The sequence below is a fragment of the Phasianus colchicus genome, chromosome Z (genome assembly GCF_987193195.1).
Source record: "Phasianus colchicus chromosome Z, bPhaCol1.hap1.1, whole genome shotgun sequence".
Taxonomy (NCBI): Eukaryota; Metazoa; Chordata; class Aves; order Galliformes; family Phasianidae; genus Phasianus; species Phasianus colchicus.
In genome coordinates this window covers 3,003,132-3,020,294 of record NC_143476.1, presented here as the reverse complement: position 1 = coordinate 3,020,294, position 17,163 = coordinate 3,003,132, and the positions used below count along the sequence as shown (strand labels likewise).

At 53.0% G+C, this 17,163-nt stretch overlaps 3 protein-coding genes across 3 annotated transcripts in view; 1 reads left to right on the top strand and 2 right to left on the bottom strand.

Annotated features, from left to right (window-relative positions):
• LOC149912216 (rho GTPase-activating protein 32-like) overlaps positions 1 to 17,163 on the top strand; it is a 336,632-nt gene that overhangs the window by 138,719 nt on the left and 180,750 nt on the right. The window lies entirely within an intron of this gene.
• LOC149912225 (maestro heat-like repeat-containing protein family member 2B) lies at positions 222 to 2,437 on the bottom strand. The gene is made up of 7 exons (XM_090130721.1): positions 2,395 to 2,437; positions 1,950 to 2,041; positions 1,656 to 1,778; positions 1,377 to 1,532; positions 1,033 to 1,155; positions 674 to 727; positions 222 to 242 (listed from the first exon to the last, which is right to left on the bottom strand). Exons 1-7 carry the CDS (start codon positions 2,435 to 2,437, stop codon positions 222 to 224), a joined length of 612 nt encoding a protein of 203 aa, XP_089986847.1.
• LOC149912224 (maestro heat-like repeat-containing protein family member 2B) lies at positions 3,375 to 5,208 on the bottom strand. The gene is made up of 7 exons (XM_090130719.1): positions 5,128 to 5,208; positions 4,897 to 5,010; positions 4,738 to 4,811; positions 4,287 to 4,406; positions 4,036 to 4,143; positions 3,693 to 3,852; positions 3,375 to 3,565 (listed from the first exon to the last, which is right to left on the bottom strand). The coding sequence occupies exons 1-7, from the start codon at positions 5,135 to 5,137 to the stop codon at positions 3,375 to 3,377; spliced, it is 777 nt and encodes a 258-aa protein (XP_089986845.1). The 5' UTR covers positions 5,138 to 5,208.

Here is a 17,163-nt window from a genome sequence, read left to right as displayed (position 1 = left end):
GAAGAGGGCAGTGAGGTTTAGCATCACGGCTGCTGCCAGAGCATAGGCTGTGTGTGCTGAGGTCGGGTTTGACCGAGAGGTGGCCGGGAAAGTTACGGCAGGTTACCTGCAGGTACTGCGCTGCGTGCTGTGACTTCCTGATCTTCAGCATCATCTCTGCTGAAGGGTGCGTCACGATGTTCTTGCAGCACAGGACCAACATCTCCCGCATGTCCTTGCTTTCAAAAGAAAGCTTCAGCTTGCTGACAGGAGGAAGAAAGAAAGAGAAATCGGAAAGGGCCTTTAGCAGTGCTCTCCAGACTGGTTCAGACAGCATCTGACTTTCTCCTAATCGACAGCTACCAAGCCAATACCCCCAGCTCCTGCTGCTGAGCACTGTCTTCAGTTCAGCAGCGCCCACCTCCTCCCCGGCAGCACTGAACCAGCTCCCGCTCTGAAGGGAAGGAGACCCCAACTCTCCCTTCTCTTCCCTGCCAGGGGACAGGAGCACCAGGGCCTTTCTCCCTGCCCAGAACCTCAGCTCCGCCGGGCACAACAGCCCAGCCTTCACTCCTATAGATGTGTCTCTTTGCCCCCTACCCCCTCCAGGCCTTCAGGAGCTACCCAAAATGGGGACCACCATCCTGCCTTGCAACCTCAGACCTTACCTCAGCTGCTCCAGGGCCAGAACCACCTTGAGGGGCACTGGGGAGACAGGAATGCCCGAGTAGTATTTCTTCAGCAGGTCCTGAAAGTCCCAGAGAGACACTGTCAAGTTGGGCAGGGGGCACATGAGAGCTTTTCCACCCAGCCCTGAGACAGACATAACTGCCACACACCAGCCCCATCACTCCCATGTTTCCCATGGAAGCACTGCAGGATGCAGCAGCTCGACAGCTGGTGCACCTAGCCCGCTGCCCAGCAGAGCCTCCAGCACCCAAAGTCCCCACCAGCTGGAGACATGTGGCTGATGGAGACCTGTATGCCCCCAGGGAAGCGGGCCTCATAGTGCAGCCCAGAACTCTGCAGGCAGCCCTGCCTCTAGGCACTCACCATCAGGATCTCCAGAAGCTTTCCCTTCAAGGAGGGGTTAAAGGATGCAGAATCACCCACAGCTTGGAAGGCAGAGCTGAAGTCGGTGATGCTCTGCACCAGCGCGAGGTTGTTCTGCAGGTCCTGAGGCCCAAGAGAGAAGAACATTCTGTGAACTGCGGGATGGGACAAGGGCTGCAAGGGGGACACGTGGGGGCAACGCTAAGGGAAGGGCTTGGGTCTTCATCTGGGCACAAACCATTCCCCGGGGGACCGTTGGAAAGGGAAGGTCCCTCTCAGCATCCCCCCTTGTGGAGGGGCTGCAGCTGGGCGCTCAGACACCCTGGCACGCTTTGAGCTCTCACCCGGCAGCTGCAGCTGTAGAGCATCAGGATGTTGCCCACGATGTCTCCCTCCAGGTGGGCGAGCAGCTGCTCCTTGGAGGCACGCAGTGCCAAGCTGCCGTGGGCGAGCACGAGAGCGCTGCGTGTGGCCTGAGCTCTCGTGCTGTCCAGCTCCATCTGTGTGGGAAGAAATGCCTTGAGACACTCGCTCAACAGCCCCCAGTGCCCCGCGATGCACCTGGGCTCCAAGGCAGAAAATAAGGCAGAAGAATGCCAAGATGGAAACCCGTAACGCTTTACCTTCTTGCGCCTGGAAATCCTCGCGTTGCGGCCTTTGCACAGCCTGGACGCAAACGTGGTGAGCGTGGCCAGGACTGCTTGGAAGTTACTCTCAGCCGCGTGGCTGAGAAGAGAAACCATTCCCTGCACAAAAGAACAAGGGGCAGTTGGCACAGGCCTGAATCTACAGATCCTCTCCTGAGGAAAAGGGCAGCAGGGAGGAGATGGAAAGGCGCGGAGCAGGGCCAGGAGAAGCCCTCTGCCCCAGGGACGGAGCGGGGATGCTCGCAGGAGCTGGAGGAGAGCAGGGCTCACCTGGGCCTCACATGGGTCCTCCGCGTTTGCTTCCTCCAGGTGCTGCAGCAGCTTCTCCTGGATGTGGAGGACTCCCTTACAGGCTCCCAGCACTGTGCCCAGAGCCTTGTACAGGAAAGACTACAGGGGAAGGGAAGGAAGAAGCTGAGATGTGGCAGCAGCTTAACCTGTTGGGGGAGGGCCAGGTGGAAGGACCCACGCTCCCTGGGAGTCACTGAGAGCAGCTGCAGGGCCGAGCTTTATCCATCCCTGGGCAGATTGCAGGGAAAGGCCCTCTGGGGGCACAGACTGGGGAAGCAGCATCAGCATCCCGCGTGGGCAGAGCACCAGCCGCAGCCCCAGCCCCAGTTGGACACCTGCAGCTGCACCGCTGGGTGGAGCCGGGGGGAACTCACCTTTTCTGCAGAGCTGCTGGCAGAGCTGCTCAGCCACCGGCTCAGCTCACAGCTCAGGGCCTCGATCCAGGCCTCATCCCGTATGGTGTCCATTGACGCCCCGAGGAACTGTTGGAGAACAGGAGAAGACGATGTTCCCTCGCCCTTTGCCTCTTCCCTCACTCCCAATTGCTGCAGCCCTCTGGGGAGAGGTGTCTGGAAGAACAGTTCCTCTCCCAGCTCCCCAGCATTCCCTCCATTTAAGCCTCCTGCCGCTCTTCTCCTAAGACCCCCCTTGGGCTTGGGACAGAGCGGAAGAGGCAGCGCCTCAAAGGCTCCTCAGCAGCACTGGAGAGGCTGTTCCTGTCCCGTGGTGGCTCATATGGGAGCGGGGCTACTTGGGGCAGGCAAGCACTTCTCTGCACCCAGCAGTGCTGTACCTTCAGCAGACGGCGCTCCCACCCTGCAGCGTCCAGGAAGCTCTCATCTTTCCCTGCACAGCAACAGGAAGAAAAAGACCCTTACTTGGGATCAAGGCACAGAAGAAGAGCTGCTGCAAACCTGGCTTGGCCTGGGCACTTGACACTGCCAAGCTGGGACGCGCACCCCCTCCACCATGACCTGTCCCTCCCCACAAACACTGTCCCCGCAGGAACACAGAACTAACTGAGGGGACGTGAAGGGCCCATCCGTGTCCTGGAAGGGGCAGATCCCCGCGGGGAAAGATCCCCGGGCCTCAGCGCTGTCTCCCTGGAATGGGAACAGCAGCAGAGCAAGCACTGGGCTGCAGGCAATGCTTCCCCTCTGCCACCCTGCAGAGAGAGCTGCATTTTCACTCCCGCCCTTCCCTGCCTCCGCCTCTCCCTCCCCACCAGCACTTTACCTTGGAGACACTGCAGCAGCAGGGGGATCTCAGCGGCCCACATGGCCCCCACAGCTCTGTGGAACCTGCTGTGGAGGTTTTGCATCAGCTGTAAGGCAGCGGCCTGGAGTTCGCTGCCTGCAACAGGGCACCCTGCCACCACCTGAGCGAGAGCAAGGAGAAGCAGGGTCACTTCTGCAGCAAGAGCAGCGGCTTCCCCCCAGGATGGAAGCAGCGTGGCTCTGCCCTGGCGGGCAAGGAGCAGCCAACAGCTCTGCCCGTGGCCGTGCTGCTTCCTCCCGGGGGCTGGTGGCACTGGGCTCTGGAGCATCTACTCACCAGCAGGCGCGCCAGCAGTGTCTGGGGAGTCAGTCGTGGGCCTGTGAGGAGAAAAAAGTGCTGAGTCAGACTCCAAGACGCTCCGTGCCCAGCCACGCGCAGCTCCGCTGTCCCTTCTGGGTGGTAGCACAGGTCAGCAGAGCTCACTGGCGGAGCTTCTGCTCCTACCTTGAAACATGGAGCTGAGGAAATGGGGATCCAGCTCCTCTACTCGCCGTCCTGTCAGATCCTCTCTCTCGGCCAGGGCTCGGACACAGCGCGAGACCGGGATCAGCATGCCGGTGTGCTGGGCTGGCACCACGAACAGCAGCAGCCGTGGCCACAGGAGCTGTCGGGAACGAGGCAGTTGAGCGTGTCAGCATTCCTGCCTCCGCTCAGAGACGAAGAGGACTCTGTGAATTTCCCTGAGCCTTGCGTGCTTCAGAGCACGCTGGAGGAGAGACCTGGGGTGGTGGGATGAGGAACAGGTGGTGCGAAGGCAAGGAGCAGCAGCAGGGCAGATGTGACTTACTTTGGACATCCCTGTCGCAGAGACGTCCAGAGACCCCAGGATGTCCATGCACAGCTCCTGCAGAGCTCCTTCCTCCTGGGCTTCCCGGGGAGAAAGGTCTCCAGCTGCCTGCACAACAACGGTGTTGAAACCCGGTTACCTCAGTTCTCAGGAGCCTCTCAGGAGGCTCAGGTGCGGCCCCAGCGGTGCTTCTGTGCCACCCTCTGAGCAGCACAGGTCTTCCCAAAGAAGATGCTGCCCACTGTCCTTACCCTTCTTCCAGCGGTGCGGCTGAACTCAGTGAAGATGTGCCCCACCACATCCCAGGCTGAGCAGCTCCGGGTGTTCGAACTGAGCAGGTCCTCGATGAAATGCAGAACTGCCGTCCTCACCTGCCAGGGGTCAATTGAGGGTGTGATTTTTCAGGTCAGAAGGCAAAGGGAAGCCACCTGCTCATCGGGGCAGCCCTTTGGGCACGAGCAGAGACAACAGGAGCAGAGGAGGAGCCTTGGCTCCTGAGGTGAGGGCCAGGCCTTAGCACCAGGCTGTGCACTTTCCAAGCACAGCACAGGGACCTGCCCGCTCCACTCTGCCTGCTCTCCCACAGGAGCCATCGCGACCGTGTGGTCAATGCCCCAGCACCTCTCTAGTCACCCCAGCCCTGCCCGTGTTGGCAGCAGCATCACCACCCCAACAACACTTTCTATTCCCAAAGCAGCTCACCCGGATCCTGAGGTCGCTGCACAGACACTGCACAGCCTCAACCACCTGGGGCAGCTTCTCCATCATCACGGGCTCTGCAAGAGATGCACAGAAGCATGAGCGGAGCCACAACCCCGATGGCAGAGGGGATCCCTGGAAGTCCCAGCCTGTGGTACTGACCATCAGAGCGAGCCAGAGCACCGAGCAGACCCAGTGCTGCCACGCGTCCAGCCTCCCAGTCCTCGCCCAGCTGTGACTGCAGAAACAGGACCATTTCCTCTGGGCAGATCCGGGCTGCAGGGAGGAAATCCCACGCTATGTTAGCAAGAAACTCACGCCCATTCCCGAGGTTTGTGAGAGAGGCCCTTTTGGCAAGGGCACTGCAAGCATTGCCAAAGCTCCTCTCCTTACCCTGCAGCATGATGCAGTGGGTCAGCTCCGCTCGATCAGCCTCGCTGTGCTGCTTGGTGTTGTCATAGAGCTGTGGGAACAAAGTCCATATGAGAAAATCACATCAGCACTGAGGACGGAAAAGACACTGTGCTGCCTGCTCTCATCTCCCTGGGCATTCTCAGGAAGAGAACAGGCAGACCAAACCCAGCCTGCCTCACAGCATCCCTGGGGGGACAGGCACGGCTCTGGAACAGCCGTGAGCATGCAGGAGCCAAGGCTCAGCTGCATTAGTCAGGGGCTCAGACCTTTGCAGTCCTCCTCAGACTTAGGTAAGAGGGAAACTGCTGTGGGCACAGGGATAGGCTCCCCTTACCTGGTAGAACACGGCACTCATGACGTCCAGAAACTTGTCGTTCTGGATGACAGACTCAGTGCCCTCTAAGGCCTCCAGGAAGACAGTGAGGCTCTGCAAGAGACAAGGAGAGGAAGAAAGGGATGAAGCCACATCTAGCCACTTGGGAGTGGAAAACCTCTTTCCCAATTGTTTCTCTGCAGGGAGAAGCTCCTGCACAGGCTTTTTATCCCCCACCTCCCAGCAGCACCGAGAGTCTCTCTGCTCTCAATCGAGCCATGCTTGAGCATCATTTGCAGGCATTTCCCACCCAGCAGCCCTCTTCTCCCCCATCAGATGCAACTGGATGTGGTCCCCCCCAGTTGCTAGCACAGAGCTCCTCAGGCTCTCAGGCACCCATTCCTCCTTTCTCCAAGGGCTCCCCACCTCCTCCCTGCACCCCCCGACCCCTCGTGGCACTTGCACTGGCCCCACGTCCACCCTGAGCCCTGCACAGCGTCTCACCTTGGCCACCCTGCAGGTGTCTTGGATCTCCTGACACGGGTGCACAAGCCAGAGGAGCTGCTCCCAGACGTGCTCTTGGTGCAGCTCCTCTTGCAGGAGAACATCCAGCATGGCAGCCACGGCCCCGAGGACGGCCTGTTTGTCCTGGAGAGGGATGGCAGAGGCCCGGCATCAAAGACCAAAGGTCTGCCCTTCCTACAGAGAAGGCTTTCTCTTTCCCTTCCCCTTCCCCACACCCCCACGCCCAGCAGGGGATGGGCTCGCTCTGGAGGGCAGGCAGGTTTTCCCCAGACCCTCATCCCCAGCTCTTCCTGCCACAGTGCTGTGACATGCAGCTGCTCCCTGCCACAGAGCCACTTTGGGGCCCTTTGCAGAGCCAGCCCACTCCCTCCCATCACTGCTCAGCTGCCAGCCCACTGGGCACAGACAGAGCTGCCACATGGGTGCCCCCGCTGCCACCCTTGGCTGGGGGCGCAGCAAGGCTCACCTCCTCCTCCTGGCAGTCCTGCCAGTTCCTCAGCACAGAGAAGAGCAGCTCCTGAAGGTTCTCATAGATCCGCTCTTTCTCCATGGCAGGCCAGGGGCATTGGGATCCAGAGGACAAGTGAATCTTCACTCCATCCAGCCACTGTTTCAAAACTGAAAACAAACAAACAAACAAAAATAATGAATAATATATATATATATATATTTTTTTTTTTTAAAGAGAGTGAGAGAAAAGGCAGCCTGTGAGAGCCTGCAGCAGGGCGAGGTGCAAGGGCTGTCCCGAGGCCCCCTGCTCTGGAGCCAGCACTCACCAGCACAAGCGAGGCGCAGGGTCCGGCCGCTCCTCACCTGGCCCACCACACTGCGCAGGCCAGCCAGCATCAGCCACGTGAAGGGGATGCACTGTGGAGCTGCAGAGGAGAAGGAGAGGTCCACAGTCAGAGCCCTGGCAGCAACAGAGGAGGGGGCGAAGCCCTGCATCCCCCAGAGAGGAAAGACCCCTTTCCCCAGTTGTCATAGGTGTAGGGTGGCTGAGAGCACTCTACCGTAGATGCCGAACAGTTTGCTGAGGGTGATGAGCACGAAATCCTTGGGTCTCTCCCCGATGGCCTTCAGCTGGCCCTGGAGCTCAGCCATCACCAAGCTGAAATGCATCCGGGCCAGAGCCACCAGGACGTTGCTGGCAGCCGTCCTCACGTTGTCCCTGACACCCTGAAAAGGAGTCACTGGTGACACACCGTCCAGGAGACTGCCTGAGGCCCCGGGAAGGGCTGAGCCACCGCCGTCCACCAGCACAACACCAGCACGGGCAGCGGCTCCCTTTGCCTTTGGCTGTAACCCCTCACCTGGGCTGCCGTCAGGTCCCGGGACACCTCTGCCAGCAGCCGGTTCACCACTCCGCACGGCGGGCGGCTGTCGTCTTCCCACAGGGCGCCCTCCAGCTCGCGGTACACCTGTGCTCGATCACCCTGGGGACAGGGACCAGTCATGCTTTGCTTTGCCCTTGCTCTCGGGGAGCCGCCCACTGCCACCCATCACCGTGCCGGTGTGGTGCCGCGGCCCGGCACCCACAGGACCACGGCACTGCGCCACGGCAAGGATTCACGGCCGGACGTCCCCAGCTCACCTCCCGGTCTTGCAGGCGCTGTTGCAGCACAGTCACAGCGGAGACAGGGACAGGGCTCGGCACCCTGCTTCTCTCCCTGCGACGCGTACGTCTGGGCACGCAGCCCACACAGGCAAAGAGACCTGGAAGCAAAGAGCGGAGCAGCTGCCGCCGGTGTCGCTCGGAGCCAGGGCCGAGCATCCGGCCGGCTCTGGGAGGAACGCTCCTCCAGCCCCACGGTTGGCGGGGACGGGGGAGGGAGCTTTCCCCTTGCTGGGGTGCCGGGGAAACCACGGCGGGCAGCTGCGCTCAGCAGAGCGAGGACGGTGCTGCCGGCGCGGCCTGAACTGACTCTGGAGGCACACGTGCGCTCGGGCGGCGTCACGGCGTGCGGAGAGGTGGAGGGACTCACCTCGAAGGGCTCTCAGCCGCTCCATGACAGCAGGAAATCTCCAGGTAGACGCAACGCTCTCTCTGGTTCCGCTTCCTGCGGGTCCCACAAGCGGACTGAGCCACCGCTCCCACCGCTGCCACGAGGGCGCACGAGGTACCACTGTGACATCACAGCGCAGTGTCACCTCACAGGGAATGGCTGGGGACCAGGCAGCACGCAGGGCAGCCCTGCAGGCCCCCAAACGCAGCATGTTCTGTGATGCACTCGGCTCTGGGGTTCCGGTTCCATGCGGAATTCCTTCCATGAAGTTGTAATAAAGACATTTTACTGGCTTAATAAATAGGACCTGAACTGGTAAAGTACTTCACGAGGGCTTAATTTTAAGATTTAGGTCTCAGAAGGAGCCCTTGGTTACCAAACCCCAGCAGTTTAGCAATACTGGTGCACCAGCACATGAGCACTATCCTAATGGATACCACGGTTACTGTAGAAATTCCCTGTCTCACTGTAGAAACTAAAACATACTCCTGGCTGATTACAATAATTTTCTGTCCATTCTGATGCTCTGAAACAATAAATGTGCATAGCTCAATTACATTTGATGCATAGAATGTCAGCAATCAACATAGTTTAATAACTTTTCTAAGAGTGAAGGGATTTTCACTATTTTTGAAAAGAATCCATAATTGCACACTCACTCGTGCAAAATGAGTTCATCTTGTTAGAGGGTGGTTCTTACTGGAATGAAATGCGCCGTGCTAAGTAAACAGCTACAGTCAGATTGGCACAAAACCCAAACACATTCCAAGGAGAAATGTTTATAACAAATAAAATGAAATGAACACATCTTACGAGTGCTTTTAGAAACGTGCTCCTGTTACTCGTTACAAAACAAATGGCTGCAACATACATAAAGTGAAGGAAAACACCAAACAAATAAGGCAGGAACAGGCTCAAAGTGAATGCGTTGTCAAATGAGCAAGAAGAAAAACTATGAAAAATGAGGCATGCTTCAGCAGGAAGGTATTTGTGAAGAAAATGCTGCCAATTATAAGGCACGTATTTATTCTGTGCTGAGTAACTGAAGAGCCGCATCTACTTCACGGAGATGTGCTGCCAGAGCTGCACAGTCAGCACAGAGTTTGAAAGCAGAATGCATGTCTCTGAAGACAGGTATGCAAAGCCATAAAACCAATGGCTGAATGATGCAGAACAGCATCTCTAAAAGCATCTCACCTTTCTGGAATGGCTGCTGTTCCTATGTGATATGGGTTCTTTCAAACTGCACGTCAGACCTGACACCTCTGTGTGAGCTCCCAACCCAGTTCTGAAAGACAACACTGAACATTTTGGGTGGGCTTTGGCTTGCAATGTGTACTTTCTCTCTGTGAGCTAAGCCCCCATTATGGTCTGCATAGACGTAACTAAAACAACTGCAGCCTGAAGAGGAGTTCAGCTCATCCTATCTCTGGATAGCTAAACATCTCACAGGCTCCATAGGCTGCACTGCTGTATAGGCAAATGGATACAGTGAAATAAAGGAGACTGCTTAACGGAATTGGAAACTCCACTGCAGTGCCTTTTATTACTTGGTCTTATCATTCTGTCTGTTTGGAAAAGGGGAGCTGTATCTTTGGGAAGCCTTGACCTGGTCCAGTTGAAACGTGTAATTCCCAGAGGCTCATCAGAACAACACATCATGGTACAAGGTGATGTAAATGTCCAGCTGAACCCAGCCCCAAAGCTTTCTCTGCAGGAATGCGATTGATGTTGGTGTGGAGCTGCGACAGCCAACTCACAGCCCATGAAAGGACATCTTGTTAATGCTCCAGAAGAGGGGAAAGATAAATAGCTCTCTAAGTTCTGTACTTCATATACCAGCCACAGTTACGGCTCTTCATAAATATTTTCAGAGAGACATCAATCAGAAATGCCACTTTATTTCTTCCCACACCTGAACCCGTGAGGTTTTATTTTGGGAAATTAAATCTACCTACTGCACACAGACAGACTGTTCCCTGGATACCACGGAATGAACGCAGTAAAGTGATCTCTGGGCTGTGCCAGGGCTGGGAACGCTCTCCGACGTGTGCATCCTCTTGCCCTTACAGGACAGAAGAGCCTGAAACGCTGGAATTTGAATTGCTTAAGCATTTCTTCACTAAATGCTGGCTTAAATATTATCTCTCTGTCACTTACAGGTATTTGTATTGAGCTCAGCTGTTTGGCTTTTTAAAGGAAAAAAAATCTGAGACATTACCATCTCAGTTTTTGTACTAATACGATTTGACAGCAGCAGTAAAACGGAGCCATTGCTAATTGCTTCTACATAGAGATTATTAAGGAATTTCTATCTGAACAGCAGAATACTTGCATTTCTAATAAAACCTCTAGAAGAGAAATCACGCTTTGGTTCTGCTGATGTGTTCTTATCAGTTATTGCAGCTTTCAGGTAACTCATAGTTTGCCCTTATCAAACTTTCTGTTTAGGGGAGCAACTCATGTGAGAAAGGAGGAAAGATGATACGTGGAAAGTATTACACACACTAATCTCTATTGTAGAAAATGCTGGCATACAAAATAATCTCCTTTATTAAAAAGCGTACAGTTAAGAGTCCAGCCCACATGAAGATAGAAGCTTCACTTCTTTTGGTGTCTATCTGGAGCTCTGCTGCTACATTTCTAATAACATTAGAAACATGACAAACCTAGCTAGCAACACTAACCTTAGAGTCTAAACCATGAAAAAGAAAAGGGAAGGCAGCAATTTCACATTTCCACTGCTGTCACCGTCCCAGGAGGTGACTAGGCTGCATTATTTTCAACAGCTGAAGTCATCAGGGCCCAAACTGTTTAACTGTAACTCTGAAAGTCACAATTAATACAGTACAAATACAAGTACTCTGCTATGCAGTGTGTCCTGACTCAGACTGAAATTAAAACATGATTGCTTATCTCTGTGGCTGAAAGGAAAAACTGAAATCTTCCATTGAGTGCAGCAGTCAGCTCCTCCAGCTGACACAAGGCCAAATGTTCTATTGCACTCACTCATAAATAAAGCATGGGGCAGATCTGCTAGGTTTACAAATTGCTGGAGGAGATGGTGTCTGCAGATTGCCTTTCCTTTGCCCTCTTCTACTACATGTGAGAGGAATCCAAACTGAGTTCTTCCTCTGCCTGGGGCATTTGGAACCCACACAGTCAGATCCGATACTAGGAGAAAAATTCTAAGAGTGGTGAGGTGCTGAACACCTCAATAGAAACAGAAAACTCTCCAAATCCTGTCCTTATTGCTTGTGTCCCACACTGAAGTTAGCTTTTTCCTTCCCACCAAGGGCCGCAGTCTTTGATTCTCTCCATCTTCCCCCATCTTGCTCCCTTGTCCGTCACAGGAAAGCTTTACTTTCTAAAGTGCACACGATGCCTTGTTTACCTGCTGCCATGCTGCTCAGTGCCGTCTCTTCTCCTGCTCTGTGTTGGAATATATTCAGACACAGCCTGATTTTCCAAGAAATCAAGCTCACAGTTCTGTTCCGACCATTACTGGATTGTGGAAGGATGCTCCCAGCAATATGCCATTCAGCAGGTAGAGCTTGTTGCTGGGAGGATGGTAAGATTTGACTCAGAAAGAAGGCTGTCACTGCAGCCAAAACCTTGTCAGAAGAGAGACGTGAGCTTGTCATTTGTCCATTGCATTCCTTGCAGGTTTGATATAGCACATGAAGATTTCGGTACATCAGCAGTGAGCTTTCACCATTCTCATCTTCACTTGTGATTGCTTGGGTGATTTACATACCAGCAGCACAAGGAGCCTTTATACTTCTTCTTCCTTTGTTTTCTTATTGGAAAACCACTGTGAGGCAGGTAAAATGGTTTACAAGTGTCAGTGCAATATATTTGCTTCTAGTAATGCAGATGTATTGATGCCTTGTTTTTCATCTGGCGAATGTACTTTGTAAGTTATGTACTTCTTTGTAAGCCGTAAGCAAGTACTTTTAATTACTGATACAAATTATTTTACCTGGACTTGAGCAAGGCCTTTGACATGGTCCCCCACCACATCCTTCTCTCCAAACTGGAGGGATGTGGATGTGATGGGTGGACCACTCGATGGATAAGAAACTGGTTGAAAGGCCGCAGACAGAGGGTGGTCATCAATGGCTCCATGTCCAGGTGGAGGCCGGTAACGAGCGGCGTCCCCCAGGGGTCTGTCTTGGGACCGGTGCTCTTTAACATCTTTATCAATGACATCGATGACGGAATCGAGTGCACCCTCAGCAATTTGCTGACGACACCAAGCTGAGTGGTGTGGTTGACACGGTTGAAGGACGGGATGCCATTCAGAGGGACTTCGAGAGGCTGGAAAGGTGGGCCCGGGTGAACCTGATGAGGTTCAACACGGCAAAGTGCAGAGTTTTGCACTTGGGCCGGAGGAATCCCAAGCATCCCTACAGACTGGAAGGAGCGGTCCTTGAGAGCAGCCCTGTGGAGAAGGACCTGGGGGTCTTGGAAGACGAAAAACTTAACATGAGCCAGCAGTGTGCCCTTGCGGCTCGGAAGGCAAATGGGATCCTGGGCTCCATCAGAAGAGGGGTGGCCAGCAGGGACAGGGAGGTGATTGTTCCCCTCTACTCTGCTCTTGTGAGGCCCCATCTGGAATACTGCGTCCAGGTCTGGAGCCCCCAGTACAAGAAAGACAGGGAGCTGTTGGAGAGGGTCCAGAGGAGGGCCACAAAGATGATCAGGGGATTGGAGCACCTCCTCTATGAGGACAGGCTGAGGGAGCTGGGCTTGTTCAGCCTGGAGAAAAGAAGGCTGCGGGGTGACCTCATGGCAGCCTTTCAGTACCTAAAGGGAACCTACAAACAGGAGGGAAATCAACTCTTTGAAAGGGTGAGTGACAGCAGGACAAGGGGAAATGGTTTTAAGCTGAGGGAAGGGAGATTTAGGTTGGACGTCAGGGGGAAATTCTTTACGGAGAGAGTGGTGAGGTACTGGAACAGCTGCCCAGGGAGGTTGTGGATGCCCCGTCCCTGGAGGTGTTCAAGGCCAGATTGGATGGGGCCCTGGGCAGTCTGGTCTAGCATTAGGTGGGATGGTTGGTGGCCCTGCGTGTGGCAGGGGGGTTGGAGATTCATGATCCTTGAGGTCCCTTCCAACCCTGGCAATTCTGTGATTCCTTGATAAAATTCCTTACTACCTTCAGTTTTACAGCCAAAGCAGTGTTTGAGCTGGTAATGTATTCTTGAACAGCATTGCTGCCTTTAGCATTTGCATGTTTAGATATGAAAAGAGAACTTGGTCATTATTTCACGATGAGAGAACCTTGATTTCACACAACAGAATTACAATACTGTAAAATGCCACTGTAAGAATGTGGCTTTTCTTCTTTCTTTTTTTTTTTCTTTTCATTTTTTTTTTTCTTATTGCAATGGTGAGTGTATGATTGATTCAAGATAAAAATGTTGTTTGTAAGTCAATCTCTATACCTGTTTTGAAAAATATGTGTTTTTATTTCTCATTATTTAAAAATTGTCTGGCGTGAAGAATCACGAGGTCACTCATGCTACAAGATCAGTAAATATCTCATATCAAGGTTAGAGAACATTCTCTCTGTGCATTTTAACAGAGGAGCTGCATCTGTACGTAACTGTAGCTACACACGATGAGCTTTTCTTGAAGGTAGGCAGGAAATTTGGTCTGCGCTGGAACAAAAATCCAGTCCTGTTTTGACTGCTCTACTTTTCACTGAGATAAAAAAATGGCATCATTCTGCAGGATGAGCTAGATATACGGAATTTGGCACTGCCCTTAAATTGTGTGTAGTGAACTGAGGGGCATCAGAGCTTTACAGATTTCTACATATTCTCATGGAGAAATCTAGAGAGATCACAGGACGTAACACTGAGCTTCCAAATGGATAACAAAACACTGATGTTTTTCAGAAGACCAGAAGCTGTAGAGGACCAAGTAGCCTGGCTAGAAAAAGAGTGCAATGAATAATTGGCTGGATTAAATGAACTGCAGTGTATTTGCAGTGTTTATTCTGGAGTACTGCAGGACTTGACTAATTTTTGGCATCCTATGAGGAGATACTACAGCATTTACATTCTGATTAAATCATAGAATCACAGAATGGCCTGGGTTGAAAAGGACCACAATGATCATCTAGTTTCAACCCCCTGCTCTGTGCAGGGCAGCCAACCACTAGACCAGGCTGCCCAGAGCCAAATCCAGCCTGGCCTTGAATGCATACAGGAGTGGGGCATCCACAACTTACTTGGGTTTTCACTTTCTGGTAATATTCCAGAGATGTCATGCAGCCTGGAGGAGAGGACCAAAGTTCCACCTGATGAGGACCTGCTGAAAACTGAGAGATTCTTCAGTCTGTGTTTGTCTAGTTTGAACTATGGGCAAATTGTCAGGTGGATCCTCAGGGTCCAGAAGAATGTGTGATTGCCAAAGTGAAAGACAATTTGCTGATAGTCCATGGAAACAGGAATCCTCCTGGCATCTGGCACTCAAAGACAAAGAGAACAGGAAAACCAGATGTGTTTCCCTGCCCATGGCAAACACCTGCCTTTCCATCCTTCCTGATGCCCACAGACGCCAACAGCTGATGCCCTCAAGTACAGGCAGCCTGGACTTATTTTCATTACATATCTTTGTCCTGATGTCCTTCTAGAAGATTGGATATTTCTCCATCTCAGGAGCAGAGGGCAGGAGGGGTCCAAGGTGAGGGCACACTCTCCTCTATTTTTCTGGCACTCAAAGACAAAGAGAACATGAAAACCAGATGTGTTTCCCTGCCCATGGCAAACACCAGCCTTTCCATCCTAACGGTCCTTCCTGCCTTCAATAGTGATATTTGGCTGTCTTTTACCACTTCATCTGTTTAGCCGCTGACATTCTAACGAAAAAGTACTTACAAGCATTTTTAATGTTTTTATATTAAATGTCAGAATTAAGGAACCATTATTATTACCAAATATTTAAAACATTCAACCCAGTGAGAAGTGAACTGATGTTGCATTTAGCATTCAGATAAGAACTTGACATTTCTCCAGGAAATTCTGTAATCATCATAGTGTTTCACAGTTTTCAGTTTATGAATACTAGTTAAGTCTTCACTAATACATTATCTTCTTCCCCCTTTATGCTTTCTATATTGCTTCTGAAGCAGACTTACCTCATGATTGAATAAATGTATAGTAACGTCCAAGGTGCTTGGATTGAACAAAAATAATCCCAGTATGGGGTTCAGTCAGACTTCTATAGAATAGGTGAATCTTATGCATTGGTGCCTTTAAGGACTAGAGATTTCCAATAGACGACAGGAAGTTCAACAGATGAAAAGTGCACCTAAGTAAAGAGTGCTGCTTTCATAAACTATAGTCTCATTGTCAGGCCTTGCACTGTCTCAGCAGATTGTTACAGAATGTTCATTCAAGCAGGAATTCAGAGATGCGTCTGAATTGATAACAACAACGAATAATTAAGAAAGCTTGACTGCAGTCTGCTTGAGGATTCCAGTCTGAAGTGTGTTCCACCTGATGACAACTGGGAATGTCTTTCTCTCACCATTAGAACCATTGCACCTCTGACTAAACACATAGCTAATCACCACTGAAAACCTAGATGCAATTTCTGCAGTGCACAGACCAACTACGTGCTGATTAACATTCAGAGAGATTGTGCAGGTGTCCTTTTAGGAACTGGGCTACAGTATGCTAAGAGGGATGGATGTGGGGACATTAGGATAACGTGCCCTCTGCCTTTTAAGACAGCCCCAGCAGAGCAGGTCAGCAGGCTGAAGAGCTGCGTGGGTCACCAGGGCTCAGAGACTTCACTCGGCCATCGGAAAGTTGAGGGACTTCAGCCCAAGCTGCCCTTTTCCATGCAGGCAAGGAGGCCAAGAGAAGGTGGATCGGCACGGTTCTGGTGCAGACAGGGGCTGCAGTGTGAGCAGGCCTACACAGACAAGGCTGTGCCCACACAGAGTGACAGCAGCTTTCGCTGTGAGCAGATTCCCAGGGGGCCTGAGCCATGGCAGTTCTTGATGGCAGCATGTTCCAATCAGCCCTGGAAGTCTTCTCTGGACGTCTGTCGCATTCTGGAATCCACACTGAGGACGCAGTCACTGTGTCAGAGCAGCTGGCAGAGTCACGGGGAACCGTGACGTAGTTGGCCCAGGGAGCAACAACAAGGCCTGCACTGCTCAGCCAGCCCAGGCCAAAGGGGAGCACGAGAGAGAGCAGAGGAGAGAGGGGGGGAAAGAGGGCCAGGAAGGAAAGGCCTGTGCCTGAATGGACGTGTAGCAGCAGCTGCTGACAGCAAACTCGGTGATGGCAGGGGCACAGCAGAGCAGTGCAATGCTGGCAGCTTCCTGTGTCTTTCACACAGGCACTGCAGACATGGCCAGCACTGGGAGATCAGCAGAACTGCTGCACACCTCTGCCAGCCCAGGCCAGAGGAGTGCAGAACAGTGAGCTGCTGCTGAGGGGAGAGAGGATGGCCTGAGAGCTGACCTGAGAGGCAGGGCTGGCTGTGTTACAGCAGCCTCTGTGTCCTCCTCCTGTGTCTGTGAGGGCCAGAGGGCCAGAAGAGAACATGCCCAGACAACGAAGCCCTGCTGTCCTCTGCTGCTCAGCTGGAGAGATGTTCCGCCTTCCTGAAGGACGCTGATCCAAAGGGAAGGAATCAAAGGAAGTCCAGGCTGGCTGTCCTTGTGGGCATCAGCTGCTGGCAGCTGCCTCTGTGCTGCCATGGGCAGGGCACAGCACACACAGTGTTTGCAGTTCCCTGTGTGACACTGGCCCTGGTGACCTGACAGCCATAGGGAGACAAGAGAAAGAGCTGCCTCCCTCTGCCAGATGAGGCAAAGGTGAGAATCCCAGAATCACAGCATGGCCCGGGTTGGAAAGGAGCTCAAGGTTCATGAATCTCCAACCCTTGGCTCTCCAAGGGTGCACAGGGGGCTTTGTTCTCCCTGTGGTGCAGCTTCAGTGCCAACTCACAGCTGAGCTGGTTGGCACACTGTGACAGCCTGCCGCTCTGAAGCTCTTGGGGCAGTGCTCAGTTCTTTCTGAAGTACTCTGGAAAATGCTGCTTCTCCTTCACCAAGTCTGTTTCCAGACAGACGTCTTTTTCTCCTCTGTACACACAAACAGTATCTTGTAACTCCCTGGCACAGTGCTCAGAAGTGATACTTCT